The sequence below is a fragment of the Argiope bruennichi genome, chromosome 8 (genome assembly GCF_947563725.1).
Source record: "Argiope bruennichi chromosome 8, qqArgBrue1.1, whole genome shotgun sequence".
Taxonomy (NCBI): Eukaryota; Metazoa; Arthropoda; class Arachnida; order Araneae; family Araneidae; genus Argiope; species Argiope bruennichi.
The window spans coordinates 91099464-91120881 of NC_079158.1; the positions used below are offsets into that span (position 1 = coordinate 91099464).

The 21418-nt window shown below is 26.3% G+C and overlaps 1 protein-coding gene across 2 annotated transcripts in view; it reads right to left on the reverse strand.

Annotated features, from left to right (window-relative positions):
- The window catches only part of LOC129981897 (cell adhesion molecule Dscam2-like), a 395465-nt gene that overhangs the window by 73216 nt on the left and 300831 nt on the right, over positions 1 to 21418 (reverse strand). For both annotated transcript variants that reach the window (XM_056092942.1, XM_056092941.1), the window contains 3 exons: positions 19371 to 19518; positions 13837 to 13985; positions 11270 to 11401 (listed from right to left, as the gene is read on the reverse strand). In XM_056092942.1, the coding sequence (XP_055948917.1) occupies positions 11270 to 11401; positions 13837 to 13985; positions 19371 to 19518 (429 nt within the window). The remainder of the gene's footprint in view (positions 1 to 11269; positions 11402 to 13836; positions 13986 to 19370; positions 19519 to 21418) is intronic.

The following is a 21418-nucleotide window of genomic DNA, read 5'->3' on the forward strand; positions in this document are numbered from 1 at the left end:
ATAGTTTTAAATGACATTCGTATGAATTCAAATCATTGATAATGTTTAAATTGAAACTGCCCTGGAAGGAGAAAAAGGGTTTTTACGGCTGTGATCTTGAAAACTCTAAATCTCTTTTTTGGAAAAAAAAAAAAAAAGATAAAAGAAACCAAATGGTTTTAAAGATTTCCATTCAAGACATTTCCTTGCGAGACTAAATTTCTTTTCCTTTTGGAGCTAAATCTGAGCGAAGAAATAAAAAATCAATCTAAAATCCTGTGGGAATCAGTTCTTTCTTCAGAAAATTTGCAAACGAGTTTTAATGAAAGTTAATCAAATGTCTAAAATATTTATTATTAAGTAGATTTTTAAATTTATCCAAAAGAGATTGTAATCCATTTCGATGTGCTGTATAGATGTAGGTATGTTGCAATGCTAAGTGCCCTGTGAAATTCAAGAAATGCCGACAACCATATTTTTATAAAATAATAGCTGCAAGTAGAAAAACAAACGTATTTTACAATAAATATGTATTAAGACATTTCACAATAATTATATATTAAATCAATACGTGAATTTTTAAACATTCTGCAAACGAAAATTTTACAACTATCATTAATTCTACATTGAAGAATTGCCTCTATAAATCTAAAATAATAATGAAAACTGAAGAAACTTGTGATCAACCTCTTTCTTGATTTCGACATTTTTTTCTATTTCATGACGCTCATAACGTTTTATATGTCATGAATTAATTCCACTAGTTTTATTAGAACTCAACAGAGAACCTCATTACAATTATAAAAAGAATTTGATTAGCATTCATATAATCCGAATTCTAAAAATACTCGCTTGAATTTTTTCATAAGAAACATTGCGAATGACAGTCATCTTTGACTATTCTGTATATGAAAAAAATGAATCACAGCTGTTTTTAATTTATCACTCAAGGTGGTTCAAGATTCTTATCATTGCATCATTAATCAAGGAATCTCATTAGAAATTCTTTACTTTTATGTACTACTGGAGATAATTTGTTTCCATATTCTTATTCTTGCATAATTTTATTTTTATAATTTTATAAATTCAAAATGTTTCAATTATGATCAGAATAATTTAATATTTTTTTACGATAAAACTCATAATAATCAGCAATTAATCAGACTCTATAATAAGGTCCACAGAATCATTTCGAAGCTGTAATCTATGTTAGAAAACAAAAACTATCTTGCATACATTCTGCTTTTAAGTTCCATGTCGTTCAGCTACTGATAATTCATTTTTATCTCAAATATATTTGTTTACCTTTTTTTTAAAATTAAAGACAAAAATGAAGACATTTTTTCAAATGAATCAGTGAATAACTGCTGGAAATATTGCATATGCTTCTTAAATTTCATACCATATTATATTAATATTTAAACTTCACTGGAAGGCAAGAAATTTGTAATGGATAAAAAATAAATTTGAATGTTCGTAAACAATTTATGTTGATATGAATTACAAAGAAACTAATTATCTTCTGGAAACAGATAATATATCAGATTCTTTTCTTAATATAAATATATATTATTGTATTTACCTTTTAATCTTTTATCAGTAATGGTTCTTATTTACAGAAAAAAAAAGATAGAAAATTTCACATCAAATACAAACAATGATATAAATTATCAAGTAAACTTATTGAAATGCATTCTGATGGCTAAATAATAATAATAATAAAAGTTTTTATTTATTGAAAGATTTTCATTTTGTGTTGTTTTCCTCCTTAGCATGCAAAGGAATAAATTGGAAATAAATTTGCTCGAATCGTGTTTGTGTTCAAATTTTCAGCCTCATTCTCTGGACGTGATTGAAATTGGGGGCTGATTTGCATTTTTCGAAGAAGATTACAATATATTTTTTTTTCACCATCGAAGGATCCGAGCAGTAAGAACGAAATTTAATTTTCGCAAAATGGAAAGTTTCAAAAGTAATCCGAAGTCACGTAGTTTGAGATCAGGTTTAGAAAAGAGACTTTTTGTAATATTTGCATAACGATAGTGGAAGAGGGGGAAATATAATTCAATCCGTTTAAGATTTTTCGAAATTAAATTTCGTCGTCGCGCTGACTTCCAATGCTGGAGGGGTTGAAGTTTTGCTATTCAGCGGATAGATATGTAAAGATAGGGATTGATGGGTTTTAAAAGAATATGTAGAATTTTCGGAAGGAAGGAGAATTTTCAGATTGTCGGTTATTCAAAAATACTGTCGAAATTTGGAGGACGAATCTAAAGAAAAGCACAGATGTTTAGGAACTGTCAACTACAGTTAGTAAAATAGAATGCGATTCATTTTATGTGAATTTAAGATTGCAAAGTATCAAAACATATCCAAAGAATCTTTGGTAACAAAGATATATTGAATTCAATTTTAAAAGATTTCATAAAATTTTATTTTTAAAAATGTAATGGTTAATTTTAAATTCATATAATTTTTTTGGCAGTAATAGAATTTATTGATGGGTGGATTTGTAACAATACCATCGAATTTTTAATTTCGATATAACTATTGCAGAAAATATTGTATAGTATCGAAATTCGTCATTGTTCTCCAGAATTTTATGCAGCATCATAACTAGGATGTTTAATTTACAAAGGCAGATTAAGCAAGCGGCATCTAAAGAATGCAAGGGTGTATCATATTTACAGATTTATGAAGCACATTAGTATAATAACTTTTGATTCAAAACGGATGATTTCGAGAGTGACATGTATAATCTTTGCTGGAAATCGATTTAAAAGAGACATGTCCGATTGTAAATGTGTCTATTTTTCTATTGGTATCTCAACGATAAAAAACAGGAACATTGGCCATTTTCTTACAATTAAAAACTTTTTTAACTTCTTAAAAATTATTATTTAATGCTATTTTAAATAACGTTGATACCAAAAGGAATATTTTCATTCAATTTCTACTTTTATTTGAATAAATATCTCTCTCACTTTTGAAAATATTTTCACAATGGAATCAATATTCTTATAAAAATGTCATTATAAAAACATTATAAAAATGTGTTTATAAATACTTATTTTAAATAAAAAAAACCCACAGAAACTGAGGAAAATTTTCCTCTTTGACTGATAATGTAATTTTGTATCTTAACCAATTAATTGTGCAGTACCAAAATGTGCTATTATTCTTCAGAATTCTTTGCTATATCATAGAAAGGATGTTTGATTTACAGTGGCAGATTGAGCATTGTGCATGCATTGATATAATTGCAGATTAAACAACTACACCAATGAAAGTACGCCTCATAACTGCAGATTTATCAAGCACTAGTTACGTTTGCGTAATAATACTTGATTCAGCGAGAACCAGCTACGTGTAAGCTGCAGTCTTTACTGGAAATCGATAAAAAATCATGACATTATGTAACTGTTCTATTTTTCTGATTTTTATTTCAACGGGAAGAGACAGGGGCATGGAAAGTAATTGGCTATTTTATTATAATTTACAAAAATGTTTGACTTCTTAAAAATTATTATTTAATGATATTCTAATTAATGCTGACGTCAAAAAGAATATTTTCTTTTTTATTTATGTTTTTTATTTAAATAAATATCTCACTTATGAAAATTGCTTCACTGAGGAATCAATATTGTAGTAAGGAATTATAAAAATGTGTTTATACATAATGTTATATATTTAAATTATAATAATAATATTATGTGTTTCAATTAAAACAAACCACACCAACTGATTATATATATATATATATATATATATATATATATATATATATATATATATATATATATATATATATATATATTTCAATGACATAAAAAAAATTACAGAAATCGACGAAAAGCGTCGATAATCTTACGATCGAATGCAATTTTTCCTTGATATACTTTGCAAATAAAAACTTATTATTCTTTAAAGCATTACTGAGAGACAGAGCTCTAAATAACAATATGACATATTAATTCAAGATCATTAACTAGGACAATAATAATTTCCATCTAAATGTATCACGTTGCAAATGTTAATAACTAATGTGTGTAGAGGTACAAAGAGTATTTTCATACTTAAAAATGTTGAATATAAGAGAAAACTTCAAAGTAATTTGAAATTGCTTTGAAAATTAAGTTTGTGGTTATTTAAAAAAACTGACAACAATCAAAATTCCATTAAAATTTTTATTCGTCGGAGTAATTATTTGGCTTTTCAAAATGTATTGTTTCATGACCATTTTCGCTAAATGTAATTTTTTTTGTTTCTTTTTCTTCAGTTCTAAATTCAATAAATCAATGCTATTTTTAGCAACAGATGCAGAAAATGTAGACACAATAATACTTCGCTTACCATCAATTTAAACATATCAAATCAATTTTCGATAATCCGATAATGTAAAATTCTATCTGAAAAATATGATTACTCTAACAAAATTGAATTTTTTATTCGCAGAATTATTCAAATATATCAAATAATATTATTTGATTTAAAATATTCTAATAATATATTTTGATTTGTTTTATAATAATGAATTATTCGATAATTTATGCTTTTTCAACTCACGTTAACTGGGAATTATTTTAATTTTATTTGAATTTATTGAATAAAAATGGAATTCGCAACGGAAATGAGTACAATAAATTATTTTAAAATTAATTTTGAATCATCGCATTTCAAAGAACATTATAGCATTTTATAAATAAATGCGACTACTAAAATAAATTTTTACGACAAATCGTTATTTTGTGAGCCCCAAAGGTAACTCCTTTTATTATAGAGCAGATAATAAGAGAAATATTTGGAAATTCAAATATCACGGGAAAACAATATTTTATCATGGTTTTATTGATATCTCTAGGGTAAATTCTGATGTCAATGAAATTTTCATCGAGCGTAAGAATCTTATTAAATGTATTTATATGGATTGTTTTTTTGTTTTTTTCATTTAAATTGTTCAGTTAAATTAATGTTTCATCTAGAGACAACATTAGTGATTTGGGAATGACAGACTCTATTGATTAAATAGTTATCACTTAACCCTTTAAAGGGCCATTTTTTTCTAGTCATATTATGTTAAAATATTTTTAGGCTTGAAATTAGAATAAGAACAAAAGATTCATTTAGCTTATTAGAAAAATTTAATTATTATTAGATCATTAATTAATTAATTTGGTTAATTAATAATTAAGTAACAAATCAAAACACATCATTTTGATTGAGATAAAGAACTGAAGCATCTAAATTTATGTCTTTCCAAAAAATTTGTCAGAACTTACGCCAATCTACAAAATTTCATACAAAGATTGATAAATTTGGTGGGAAGCATACTTCCCACGGCCCTTGAAAGGGTTAAAATGGATAACACCTGTGAACGTATGCCAATCTCTTAACATTCTTTCCATATTAGCAAAAAAGCGGCAGTAAAACGCAGATTCAACGGATACATGGTGCCTATGCGACATTGACCAATGATATATTCGAGGCTCAAATTTGAAACGTTTCACTATTGAAATTAAGACGTTATTATCAGATTACTGTAGTTTCATTAAAAAGGGTAATCTAAGTTTGCTTAAGTATTTGAAGATATCGGAATTTCATTTGAGATGTTTCTAGATACTTATATAAACTATACAAAGGATTCTAGAGTTGTTGATTTTAGGGTTTGTGATTAACTGATGTAAGTTAAATTCAAATTCCATTGTAAATTAGCAGTGAGTGAAGGAAACCATTCTCAAAACATTATGGTGGAAAAGATCATTTTTCCGGAATTCATTCAATTCACTACGAATAATTCATCATTTAAAAATTTTTGTATCATATCTTTAATAGATAAAGCACTTTTAAGAAAGGAACACACAACGGAATATATTTGATAAATGGTATTTGCTCTATATCACCACCAATATAACTATTCCTGAGGTAAATAATGTCCATATGTATTTCCTGAAATAATGGATGTTAGGACACGTATTTTGTTTCAAAGTTTAAATAAACATCTTGATAATTCTTAGAAAGAAATATTTTTCAAAAACAAATGGAAAATAAATACAAAAGACTTGCATTCCTTTTTCCCCGCATTTTTCGCAACTAATCAAATATTTCTTTTTGTATTCTGAAATTGTATTTACAGCAATCGTTACAATAATACTCAAATCCAAATTTATCTCAAAATTGCAAGTTAATCAGTAACGCTACAAAAGAGGCTATTTATTCAACAATGATGCATAAAGTTATTTTTCCCTAAAAAAAGAAAAAAGATTATTATGCATGAAACATAACTTTAAATGCTAAACATTTGTTTTAAATACTTTTGCGAATTTAACTAATATTAAAAATATCGATTAAGGTCATATGCTTTATGTATGTGAAACAGCTAAATGCTATATGGACAGTATTTCTATCTTTCTTTATTTATGCAATCAATTTACAGTGCTAATCAAGTAATGCTTTCGATGTATACATAATGGAAATAAATGATTTGATTTTAGTCTAATTTAGAATATTTATTAAAATTATGGGATATTTATAATTTTCAGAATGATATTTTGAATCAACCATTAGATATTTAGGAAGCAGAAAAATTGCAAAGCGAATTTTCTAGTTTAAGGAATCTAATGTAAATGTTATTGAGATCTGCATTAATTTTTCAGATATACATTTTTTTTCATTCCAGTAATTTGCATAATGTCATAAAATTCTATTTTAAATTACAATGAACATCAATTTATACCTACAATTTATTATATGGTTCACAGCATTGTGATGCCGCATGGTAGTTGTTTTGTTTTGTGTGTGTGTGTGTGTGTGTGTGTGTGTGTGTGTGTGTGTTTTAAGCATTTGTCAAACTTGTGGCAACACCGTCTTTGTTCTATTAAAAAAAGCTCGCGCCAGCATTTTCACGGCGTTTTGCTGCATAAGTCTTAGATCATTCTTGTTTGTTATGGTGAAATTTTTAGGGTTATTTTTAAATAAAGGTTGTTGTAAAACCTCTTAGCTCTTCTTAATTTGAACACACATAAGCCGCTTTACCTTAATTTCCCCACCATAATAGTATAATTGTGAAATATATAGAATCATAGGAGACAAAATAAATGAAGTTCTCGTACTTTGAATTTAAGAATTCCGATTTTTGTTTGATTATGAAATATTACTACAAATTTGACTTTAAAGATATTTAAATATTAGATGCAGAATTAGATATCGTTTTAGAAGATGAAATACAATTTTAACATACATAACATTCTTCGTGAAATTTGCATATTAATACTCCAAGCGTCTTTTTATGAATCGAATATAATTCGAGAAACCAAACCACAGTTCCAAAAATATAAATTTTACATCGGCATAAAGTGATTTTATAAATAATTTATTAATATTGTGACTAGTTAAGAATGAGAATTATATTAATAACGGAAATAATCAAAATGAAAATCCAAAAGAAATTACTTGAAAATTTAAAATATTAAAACCAGAAAGTCTTTTCAAGGAAACGAATTAAGCACTTCAATAAAATTACTAATTGCAATGAGTAATTTTATCTAAGCATCTAAATATTAATCATTTAATATTTTTAATGCTAATTATGTTATTCCATTACATAATCCAATGCTACAACATAATTTTATGTCATTCAGTTTACATTTATTTCAGATTCCTTGGAAATTCAACAATATAAATCAAACAAAAAATCACTTAAATCTGTTGAAAATTCAAAAATAAATAAATAAATATTCTAATAATTTTAATAAAACCAAATAATAGCAGTTTTAATAAAAGCAAAAAAATAAATATAAAGCACTCAAAACATTAAATTTACTTTTCTTTATATAAATTTTAAATGTATGTACCCGGTAAAATATATAAAGTTGAATGAATGATTCAAACAATTTTGTTTTCCCAACCGAAAATATCTTCGGCTACTTTTTTATTAAAATATCAAATAATTTAATCTCCCGAGGCTCTTTAAGCTGATTTATGATTACAGTAAGTAGGAAACATGAAGGAATAAAAATATAAACATTCAAAATTGAATCTAACATATAGAAGAGAGCAGAAATATTTGAAAGGATTTATTCCTAAAATTCCTTTGCAAATCTAGTTTTACTACGTCCTTTTTTCGTCCTTCTTTTGAATTGAAGATATTTAAAGGTATGTATATTTTGAACTCATTTAAAATTGTGCACTTTTTACGATACAGCAGATATGAGAAGGGTGAATAACTTCCATTCATTTGCTAACTTTTATTAAAGCCAGAATGAATAACATTCAAATAATAAAATGCAATTCAAATTTTTTGTAAAATATCAGTTTTTTTCATACATTTGGAATATGCGATTTCGACATCAAATAACAGTAATATTTGTTATTAAATTCAAAATGATTATCAAGTTTATTTAAACTGAATACAATCCTATTCGTAATACATATTTGAATCACTGCCATAAATTGAATTTATCAGTTTGTAGTTTTTAAAAGAATTATGTTTTAACTTTAATTTTTTGTTCTAATTATATGGTAGAATTTTTAAGTGAAAAATGTCTTTTTATAAGTCAGTAAAATTTATTTTTATATAAAATGATTTTTATATTATGGGATTGACATAAAAGGGTGGCCAGAAGTACTGAAAGGAATTATTTTCCCAATAAGTTTCGGGTTGCAAAAAAGTGAGAAGGTTTCTTGAGACGGAGAAGCAATACAAAATAATTCAATATATAAAGAAATACCGAGAAAATCAGATATAAAATGTTCAACACATATTTTATGTAATTCAAGTTCTCAATAGCATAGAAACACAATTGTATAAATAATTCATAACAAATAATGTTTGTTGCATAGTGAATAATAAATAATACTCGTTGTACGTAGCCTTAAAAATATTGTGACCTATGAAATGTTTTATAAACAATAAACATATATTCAAATATTATGGCTAATTTCAAGAATTTTTAAGAAATCAGCCACTGCTACTGTTAAAATGAGATTTTAAAGAGCTTGGTTTCTTAACCTAAAGACCTTTATTTTTGTATTGTAAATTTATTGTTTATTGTAATTTATTTTGTATTGTAATTATGTTTTTAAGCGTGCTTATTTGTATTCCATTAAAGCTGTAATATCTCCTTTACATAATGTACAAACTTGTTTTTCATATTCATTAATAAAAAATTCCCTGTAGCTTCTGACTTATACTGTCAGATTATTTTTATTTGTTTCGTATTTTCATTATTTGTTCGCATTATCCTACGTCCCTATACCACTGCACTTTCATAACCATATGATTTAGGGATCGTACGACATGGGCAATCTGGTCTTTTAAATAATATGAAATAAATGTGAAACGGTAAATTCACACTTTCATGTCTACGAATAAATATCAAATTTCCTAAAAATGTTTTCCGTGTGCTAGAATTTGACAAAAATATAAATTTAGATGTATATAATATCTGAATGCACCTCGGAAATATATAAACCGTGCTTGCAATTTTTGCGACATAAATTGTGTAATACTTACACAACTATTTATTGTTGAGAGCTTATACCTTATCTGACTACTATAGTAAGGAGTTAAGTAAGGAACTCGTAATTGAATATCCTATTCTGTCAAAAAGGTATTTATATGGATTGCATAGGGAATACGTTTGTTCCATAAAATAATGGACAACTATTGTGTCATAGGTAAGCAGTAGCAGGGTTTTGCAAAGAGACTTGTCTAGACAACACCATAACAGGCGGCTTTCTATTTGTGAATATATTCATTTATAAATTGGAAAATATATTTTTTATAGAAATGTTCATAATTTAGGATCCGTATAAAATTACCATCAAGGATAAATATCAAAGTAACTTAATTAGACGCATGCTATTAAGTTTCTTAATGAACGAATATACTTATACTTAAGCAGTTACGAGAAAACCTATCATATTCGAAAAACTTTGCAATTCGATAGCTTGAAAATTAATAAGAAAAATTTGAACATTTCATTAATTAAATCAACTATTTTAATGCTTTACAATTTAATTATTTTTAGTTTTCTTGAAAATTTATTTTGAGATTTAATCTGTCATTTAACTTTTGTTATCTAACTAGTGTTTGAAATTAATATATATATATATATATATATATATATATATATATATATATATATATATATATATATATATATATATATATATATATATATATATATATATATGGGGCATGATTACAGGAAGATCTTTAATGATTTTTTATTGCAGACTAAAACTTTCAGAAAATTCATATACAGAGTAATTTCACTTTTTATTTTGCTGCAGTAGCCATTTCTTAGTATCTGTTGAATTATTTGAAGCGTGAATGCAAAATGGGCAACAATATACGAGAGAAATTAAATGTAAATAATCGTGAATGAGAGAGAGATAAGACTTGATATATTACAAGGAGTGTTCAAATGAAAAGGTACGAAACGACAATGGCTATAAATGAAGACTTTATTCAACGTATGCACCATAGGCCTGAGCACAATGATCCCATTGATTAACAAGCCGAAAGATTCCTTGTTCCCAGAATACCTGTGGCCATGACGAGACCAAGTCATTCTCAGCGTCCTTGAGTTCGCCGTCCGAGTTGATGCCCTTCCCTTTCAGATGTTTTATCAGAGGACCAAACACATGAAAGTCTTAGGGCGACATATCTGGGCTGGGGAGCGGATGGTATAGCTGCTACTATTTGTACTCGGCCAGTTATGTGTGTGTGACTCTGGAGACGTGTTGAAGCGAGTTATCATGGAGCAGAACTATACCCTCTGTGAGTAGTCCTGGCCTTTTGTTCTTGATGGACCTGCGTATCTTCGGAGTGCCTCACAGTACACATCGGAGTTAATGTTTCTTCTATGCTCTAGGAATTCAACAATTAGTGGACATACCACGTGAATTGGACGGCACTCTTTATAAGAGCCTCTACTCTCGCCCGCGCATGCTTTGATTTAAGCCGGCGATTCCAATCGCATCCATAGATGTCTCGCTACATTCTCCCATAGCGGCATAAGCAAATATACTAACAGCTACGTTGTTACGACGTTTCGTACCTTTATATTTGAACACCCCTCGCAGTAGGGAATAACAAAACGATGCAGCACAGTAAAATAAAGCAATATAAATATAGAAAAATTACAAAATAATTCGATGTAACCATAAAAATTCAGAAATTATATTTCCTTCTTTCTCCTTTTTTTTATTTTTACTACGCGATCTTGAAATAAAAATTTTCTGAAAATTAAGAGATTACAATTCTCAAAAGAGAAACAATTCTTACCTTTTCCTTCTACATACTCCAGAATATACTTAACGATGGCGCTGTTGCCATTGAAGGGTTTGCTCCATCTCAACACAACTTTTCGCCCACTTGTATGAATAGCTTCCAGATTTGATGGAGGATCAGGCCTTTCTGTAAAAGAACACCAAACGAAAAAAGATAATGAATTGCACGGTGAATAACTCGCTCGATGGAGACTGTTTAAAAATTATTTTATCAGAGTTCCCAATTATCCACATGATATACTTCTTCCTTAAGTAACTTAGAACTTTGGAAATCTTCCAAAATTTCGAAGTTTTACAGCCAAGATAAGCTCACTTATTTACCAGGGACATGAAATATTCTTCCCATTTAATTATCACTCTATACTTGCTTTTAAATCTGTTTCATGAAAATTTTCAAAAGAGTAAAAAATATTTGTTCTAAATATTCAAAATGAAGATATATTATATAAGCACCATAAAAGGAATTTATGAATGCTTCAATCTTCAAACGAAGTAATTTTAACTCTTGGCAGTTTCTCACATATTCTTTAACAAAGAACAAATTCCTGAAAAATGTTTAAATGAAAAAGAAATTCCTTTAATGAATTCTTAGAAATATTCTCTTTAATTAATTTTAATTTTGTGTCAACTTAATATCAAGATAAATTACTTTAAGAGAATTTATCATAAATATACAAGTACAAATACTTAGTTTGTATTCACCATTTTTGGGGCATAACACAAATAAAATAATAATATTTTAAATTAATTATGTTTATTCATTCCATTTTATAAGCCATACATTTTGCAGTAATAGCTTAAATTTATTCACATAAAAAAATGATACTTTTATTCACAATTCATCATTGAGTAATATTTCATGAATGAGTTTTATCATGGGTTTAAAACGAACGTTATTTAATTTAGAACATTTTAGAAAAAAATAATATATCAAATTCATATATTGCCTGCTTTTATATACTTTCACAACATTAAAATTCATCAAATCAGAGTCATTATTGATTATTGGCTAGAAGCAACACATTTCATGGGCTTGTAGTAAAACCCCTTTTTTTAAAATTAAACTCATTTGAAGGTATTTATGACATGTTAAAATCTAAATAACTACTTCTGTATATGAATATACCTTTAATTTATTCATAGGGAATTACTGTGATGAATGTGATATGACTAATATTTATGCTATACATTTCTATAAAATAATTCCAGTTCTAATTTCAAATGCTTAATAATTAACCTTCTTAATAGTTTTGAAATGACCTGTTTATTCACAAAATTCTAGGTAAAATTTTATTTTATGTATCATGAAGGGAAAGTGATTTTATAAATGTAAATATATTACATTTATAATGATTTGCATTTTAATAGATAGTTGAGTCGATGTAAAATGCTTATTGTAACAGTTGATTAATTAGTGCAGATACTAAAAATTAACTAGTTCAAGCATTTTAAAAAGTAATGTCCTTTCTTTATAATCGTCTGTTATTTAATTTATATAAATATCGAAATTCAATGTCATTTAATTTGAATAAAAAGCTTAAAACCACGACCAGATGTATAACGTCGATTCACATAGTAATATATATCTATAAATTTAGGGCTACGGAAAGATTTATATATTAAAGATATCCCTTTATCGATTATAATCTATTAATCGATTTTATTAAAAATACATCAATCATTTCTAAATAGACAAGCTTTATATTTAGAAGCAGATCAGTTGACTTAATGATGCGAATAATTTCCTTTTTACTGTCAGCATCAAAACATTATTGATTATGCGATATATCTTTCTATTAGATAAGGATATGCACATGGAAAATTATTTATTTCTCTACATCAAGAATCTAAAAATAAGGCAATGTGACATTTTACGAGAAGCAGGTTTTCATGGAAGATAATCGAGGGAGAATGCCTTAGTGACAAAATGTTTTATACTTATTATCGGCTCGAGTAATAAAATGTATAAGGAACATGAATTTTTGTGCTAAATAATAAGCTATTTATTGACATATATTATTTCTCTTCACCAAGTAAAGTAGCTATTGTCACTTACTATTAATGGTTCCATAATGAAGATTCCGAAGAATCAGCGTAGATCTTTCTGACAAAATGAATGGAAATATCTGACCAGTTCATGCAGAAGTCGAATGTGTATGCTTGATTTTAGAAATGCAGTTGTCGAATGTGTATATTTATTTTGAGAGATAGCAGATTTGCTAAAAGGATTGGATTCGCTTTAGAAACAAGCTCATAGCATCTGCTCCACAAATCCTTAAAACTCGTTAGTAGAGCTGATTAAAACTACATTCTGAACTATATCAAATGTGAAGTGTCTTAGAAAAATTATAAAATGACTTTTTTTTTCACTCATTTTGTTAATTTTTATCTTTAAATACTTTGGACACTACTGATTTCCTTTCACTTTCTGGTTAAGGTTAAGGTTAATATATATAAAAATCATCTTTAACATCTTCTAATAGATTCATAAAATTATTTAAATAATGATTTTAAGTGGAATGAAGAGATTCAAATTAATTAAGCAAGCCAGGTATTACTTACCTTGAACGGTTAACTGGTTATGTTTCTCGTCTTGTCCGAAAGCATTTGAAGCCACGCATGTGTATAAGCCGTTGTCCTGACGCTCAACTACGTGAATTGTCAGCTCTGATAAATGACCGGAATTCAGCATCTGTTCACGCAACATGTACCTGTAAACAATATCAAGAAATGTGGCTTTCATAATCGTTTAATAGTATATAAAAGATAATTGATATTTAAATTGACCTATTTTTACAAAACATCTATGCGTGTGTTTCCATTTTATCTTATGAAGTCTATCTTTTAATTTGGAAATATCTGAGATGATTAGTCTCTTTTGCTACATAATTTATAAGCTGTTATGATTTTATTTTCTACTCAAGATCTTAATTTTTACTCATTTTTAACAGACAAAATTAATATATATATATATATATATATATATATATATATATATTCATGTTCTTTAATGTGTTAATTTTACTCATCCATTTTCTTGAAGTGACTATAAGAAGTAATTGAATTTATTTATTCAAATTGCTTATTATATCTGAATGAATAGAAAACGAAATGCAGTTTTGAAAATACGCTCTCGGCAATAACGATATCAGTATCGATTGATTAATCTTTTTAAAGGATGTCAGTTTAAAATAATATCTATCGATGCGTATATTTTCAATAACTTACTTTTATTTTAAAAAATAAAACATTACAAATGAAAATAATGTAAAAAAAAAGTTTTAGCAACGAATTCTCTGCCATAAAAAGTATTTCTCATTTCATCAGAATCTTTTTTTTTCTGACAACCAACTCTCTGAAATTTTACTTTAGTTAACTCTATGTTTGAATGTTTTATAATTGTAAGAAATTGGAATATCTGCGTTTTTCTTTCTTATAGTACAAAAGAAAAGAAAGAAAGAAAAATTCTCAAAACAATATGATTTTAAATATTTCACAACAGCTTAAATTCTTCGAAATTAGTATTTAAATCTATATATCTAAACTTAAGCACTACAAAATATCCAAAGTAAAGCCATAAATGTTCAGTAACAATGAAAGGAAAATGTTCTTATAAAAATAATATTTTACGTACTTTACAACAATCTAATTTTCACTGATTTTTTTTTAAATTCCATAACTTAAACATAATTATTTTATTGAATAAAAAGCTATTATTTTTAATAAAAAAACATAATTTTAATAAAATTTCTTTTAAAATAAATGCAATATTTTTTATTAGTAAAACGATGAATACTCTTTTACATATCCTTGCAAAGATGTTAGTAGTTTCAAATTGCTATGCAATCCCGTATTCTTTTTTAAAAAATCAAGTTTATATTTGAAAAGGTAAATTCTTTCAAAGAAATAGTAGCAAATAAATACAATTACCATGGAATTAAGCCCCAAGCAATAGATTTCTATTTGCAAACAAAGCTATTTCAATCCCTTTTCATTGTTTGCCAATAAACGTTTCCTCTAATGTCCGTAACCTAACATTAGAGAATTAAATCTTTACTCTCAATCTTTGCAACAGACAAGAAATTCTAGTAATCGAATACACCAGTCCAAAGGAAATTTTTCTGAAAAAAAAGGTTCAACTAAAACCATCAACTTCAAGCATAACTATAGCGAAGAAAAACAAACAGCAAATCGAATAGCCATTGTCATAGTCGGTCGATTTTTGTCTTCCAGGAGATTGGACTTTTCCAAGACGTATACGATCCGACCAATCTGGCTAGAGTGCTCCCATGGGAAGGTTCGACCAAAATGAAGAGTGGAAAATAGCCAATAGGAGACCAACATCACCTGAAACAGGGACATTGCCTGGCAGGACTAGAAAAAATATTTTCTTTCAGTTTCTTTCGACTGGACTTTTTCTTATGTTTTTGTTCCTCCCTTACATTTACTTTGTCCTCTGCTTTCGGCAAGAAACAGTTTTTCTTGTCACCGGCACTTTCAAAATTAGATTAAAATTTTTTTATTCCTGTTATTTCTGGTATTTTCCAATAACAGAGGACATAAAGGAAGAAGGTATTTATAATAGCGCATAAAAAATTTTGTTAGATATTTTGACATACTTTTCTAAAGATTTATTAAGCAAGAATGAATGAAATCTCTAATTTAATTACCAAGTTATATCTTCTAAATAATAAAACAACTATGATTAAGCATTATTTTTAAATCTCTATATAATACATTGTTTTACTTCTTTTTGTTCAAACTATTTCTTCTATTATCTGTTTTCCTTGTGATACAGAAATTTCCCTTCTCCGGCTAGCTTAGCGCAAGATTAAATGTTTTTTTTTTGGTTACTTCTAATATTTTCTAAGAATACATTTTAACAAATGTTATTTAAAATTAATGAAAACATAAACTTGAAATTATTTTATGGCCCTACATTATTTTGTCTATATACCCTCAGTTCATTATTGAAATATTTAATTTATATAACATCAAATCATTTTTATAGGAAAAATATTTTCGTATAGCAATATTATATTTTAAACTATAACTTACTGACAAATTTTATTCGAAGTTACATTACCCAATTATGTTTAGATTTTTTTCTATTGATTTTTTTTGGTGTACTTTTTTTATCCAATTTTCTTTCTATTATTTTTGTAACTATAATCACATTTTCTCGTCATCGGTATTTTCGGTATTTAATTAAAAATGTTTTTTTTCTATTGTTTCTGTACTTTCCAAACAACTGAGCAGAAGAATAGAAAGAATTCTTGATAAATGACAAAACAAGTGTTTCTAAATCACAAGCACTGTTCCTTTCAATTTTCAAGTTATTTGTAATTTGTATGCTAGATTAGATCGAATTTCCTTTCCCCATACTATAGAAACATTTTGAAATTGAATTTTTATATTGATTTCACACGATATATTTTAGTTTATTTTAGCTAGTCTTTATTTTGGATTTCGCTGATTACAGATAATAATTCAATTTATTCTGAAGTTGATGCATTTTTTTCTTCTCACTTCAGTCTTAGAACCAGCTCCAATTTCGACTTAAAAGAGACGTGTTTGCATAATGTTTTATAGGAAATTTTAAATGTACTTACAAAATTATAAATAAATTATTTAATGAAATTTTAAATAAATAAAAAAAATTAATGAAACTTGAAATTTTAATGGAATTATAACTTATACAATTCTTAAACCAATGGTAACTTAATCTAAGCAGATTGCATATGAATGAAATGGCATTATAAATTAACATTTAATTTTGTGTAATGAAGTCTCAAATACAAATTTATGCTACGAGCACTAAAGATAGAAGCCTCTGTTTTGATTATATTCAATAGATTTTTTATTGTTTACAATAGCCTTTTAAAAGTTTCGAGATAATGCATTTTTGCTTTATAAAAAAAATTAAAAAATGATATTTCTCTAGAGGTAATTAGCATCTTTTTTTCATATAAACTAAAATAATATGCTTAAACTTCGTTTTTTCCTACAGTTTCCATCTAATCTGGGACATAAATAACTGATACGTTAATTTTTAATGCAATTAAAATTTAAAATATATAAATATTAATTATGATGCTTTCGAGAGTTATTTTATGCTGAACATATTAATTAAGTAAAATTGGAATATAATATATAAAATTTGTGTAATATTTTAAATTGGAATTTAACTACAGATTGTTCTACACTCATAGAAAATGTATTGGTGAAGCATTTTCAGAAAAGGTCCGATAAATTTTCTAAAAATTAAAAAAGTTCCTGTATTTCAAACTTAATAAGAAATATATATAATTTGACTTAGTTAAAATGAATAAGTAATATTGATTTCGATTTGTTTTATTCTTTGAAGATAAATTTAGCAAAGTATGTAGACTAATTAAAATTTTATTTTGTTTGCTATCGACTTTTTACTCATTTAATTATTTGATTTCCCTTAGTAAGGGCTCTTGTTTGTGTGCAATTAACTTTTGTATTTTAAATAAGACGTTTTAAAGGATATTAAAATGATTATTATATTTGTCAAAAACATTTGTTTGAATCTTCATTAAAATGCATATAAAATATGAAAGAAAACTAAAAAAAAATCACATTCCTAAAATAAGAAATAACAATAAAAAAAGTTACTTCTAATTATTCATAAATCTAGAATATTGCAGATATGGTTATATAAAGCAAATAAAAAATAAAAAGCAATTACCTTATTTGAATAAGAAAATGCAAATATAATAAAGAAGCGTTATTTAAATAATTAAGTAAAATGCTCACGAAACAGCAAATTTAATTTGTTAAACACTTTTTATCAAAAAATTAATTTATTGAAAAATAAGCATTAAAAATGAAGCTGAGGAAATAAATAAATAAAAAATGCGCATTTCAAAGTCTCACATATTACTTGCTATAAAATATGTATTTCTATTTTTTTTCCTTAATTAGGTATGAAAAAAAATACCAGTAAATATCTTTCTATTTAATTTATTGTATTTATACATCTGGAGTTTTATATAAATAAACTTATTTATATATGTCTCATATTCCCAATTTGTGAATAAATAATGAATTAAAATCCATAAAAGTTCCTAATTAAGATTAATTTTTTAAGCATCCTTAATCTGGATATTTTAAAATAAGAAGAAAGGCTAATTTCTTCGGAATTCTCTCATAAATATAAAGTAAATATGTAAAATGATGTGACCCTTAAAAGTTTTAATAAAACGAATATCATGTTGCTTTTTCAAGTGTCAAGTTTAGCGTCTTGGTCAATACCTACAGGCTAGTAATGATTTATTTTAACAATGTAAATCCGAAGAAATATTACACCTTACACATGAAAACTCTTTAACTCCATTTTGAAATTTAGTGAGATATTATGAATAGCAAACTGTTGTCATAAAATTGCCTTCTATGATAATTAAGTAAAATCAACATTTACTTTATTTTAAAAATCAACTAGAAGAGTTAGCTTTTATGATGAGATTCTGTGGAAAATAATTTATCAAAAAATAAATTTAGGTTAAATTTTTATAACATATACAGATATATATTCCAGAATAAATAAGTAATTATAGTTTAATAAGCGAATTTATATTCAATGCTAACGAAACTTTTATAACACTAATAAAAAATATTGTTTGAATCTTCATTAAAATAATGAAAGAAAGCAAAAAAAAAAACCCACCTAGCATTCATAATACTAGATTAAATTACTCTTATTCCTAACAGAAGAACAATGTATGTATGTAATGTAAATAAAATAAAACCAAATAAATTATTTAATAAGAAAACGCAAATATAATGTAGAAGCTTTATCTCAATAATTAAGTAAATTATCTACAAAATAGCTAATTTATTTTATTAAATATGTTTTTACTTATTTCTGAATGCGAATTGTTTATTTTAATTTCACAGAGTTCAGTTTAATCATTTTTTAAATCTTTAACCTTGCAAATGATCACAAAGCATAAAAATAAAATATAAGCTCAGAAAGTACAGATTTTTCATTAACTGAATGTAAAACACTGAGTATTCGCTGGCAAAAGGCAATTATTTAATGGAAAACATGAAGTATTAATTTGTCTAACCTTGGATGGCTCAATCCCCCAAAAGGCTGTTTATCTTTTAGCCACATGTAAGTCATTGGCTTCTCTCCAAATGCTTCGCATTTCAGCGTCACAGATTCACCGGTTCGTACGGTTTGGGCAACAAATTTTTGCTTGAAATGTGCTGGGACTGAAATGAAAATCATCATTAGAATAAAGAAACTGAATAAAAAAAGACAGAACTGTAGACACTCTGGTAACGACAGGAAAGCGCTTGGGAAAATAGTATTAAATATAACTAAAAATTTAAACAAGGGCGAATATATCACTTAAACAGAAAATTTATATGTTTATCTCTTAGTCACACGTATGCATTGTACGCTCTCCATATATTTCAAATTTCAGTAACATAATTTTATGAATCTGTTTTGCAGTTGTACGATACTCCATAGTTAAATTTAAAATAAAAGTATACATTTATCAGCATTAATTTCAATTTATAAAATGTACCCAGGCGTGAATTTGGTCTCTTAAAAATAGAAATATTTTATTTCTCAATACCTAACTTATTATATTTTATATTACTTATTATATTTCTATTGCAACTTTATTTTGGGACATCTCAATTAATATAAGATGATACGTTGAGATATTAAAAAAATCAAATCACTTAAAATTGTTCCAACATAATTCTTTCTTTCGGTCGTTTTTTCAAATTTTGTTTTAAACAATTCTAATATTTAATGAAATCAAAAGAAAACACAGTAAACTTTATTCGAAAATCCAATGTATAACAAGGTGCAAAAAATGCAATTTACGTAATTGTGAACAAAACAAAAATTATCAGAAAATGAATTCCCACAAAATCATGATGCATGTGCGGGAAAAATATGAGAGATATAGATACTAAATTCACGTTATAAATGACTTCGGAATATAAAACGTGACTTCCGTAATCCATTTTATATCAAGCTATAATTGAATCAAATATTTCCATTTATTTTTAATCAAAGATTCTCAGAATGTTTAATCTCTCGCTTCGGATTTTAGGAAAGCATCTTTTTAACTTTCTGATATAGGAAATCCTCATATAAAACATATTCTAACTGAAGGTAAATATTTCAATCTTCGTACCAGGCCATCTTCATTTGATGCAATTTCAAAATTTCATAGAAATGGTGCAAAAGTGAAAGATATATCAGGATAAATATATGAAATCCGAAGTTTACAAACATGGGAAACTGAATCAATGAGTTCAGAATCGATGTTTTTAAATTATTAGTCATGCATAGATGTATTTTTCCTTGATCAATTTCATTTGCATGATATTAGTTTTGCATATTGAAAATAAAAAGTCACCTAATCTAACTGATAATACGGAAGAAAACTTTTCTGGACATTTTAAATGATTATCTTATATAAATTTTCTGAATCTTTCACAATATCTCCATGAATACGGTACAACTTTCTTATAAATACTATTCAGATTTTGCATGATTCAATTCCCAAATGAATCAATATGTATTACATGACAAATGTGACTCTATGCCTGATAAATAAAGATTCTTGTATTCATTCGTGATGTTTATATTATTTTAGTAATAATTTGTATATTTTTCAAGAAAATATTTAATTAAATATAAATACTTAATTATAAATAATCAATAATGTTATATTATAATATAACATTAATTGTTAATAATTAATGTTGCGAAAGGGATTAAAAAATCAAACATAATTATAATGTCAACTTTTATAAACAAATTGACATGATGACATGACATGAGAAATTGACAACATTAAACAACTTTAAGATGATTATTAGCATATATTAAAGAGCATATTGACTCTTGACAAGTATAAATTAAAATAAGACATAAAGCAAATACTTAAAAGGATTGTTTCAATAAATTTTAGTAACTTAAAAATTATTCATATAACAAGTAAATCTCTTTAGTTTGAATTAATGCATAAAATTATGTATTCATAAAACGTTTAATTTTTCTTTTAGTACCCATCTGGGGAAATGGCGGGTTAATTTACATGAAAATCAAATCGCTTTACAATATAACGATAAAGAAATATAAGGC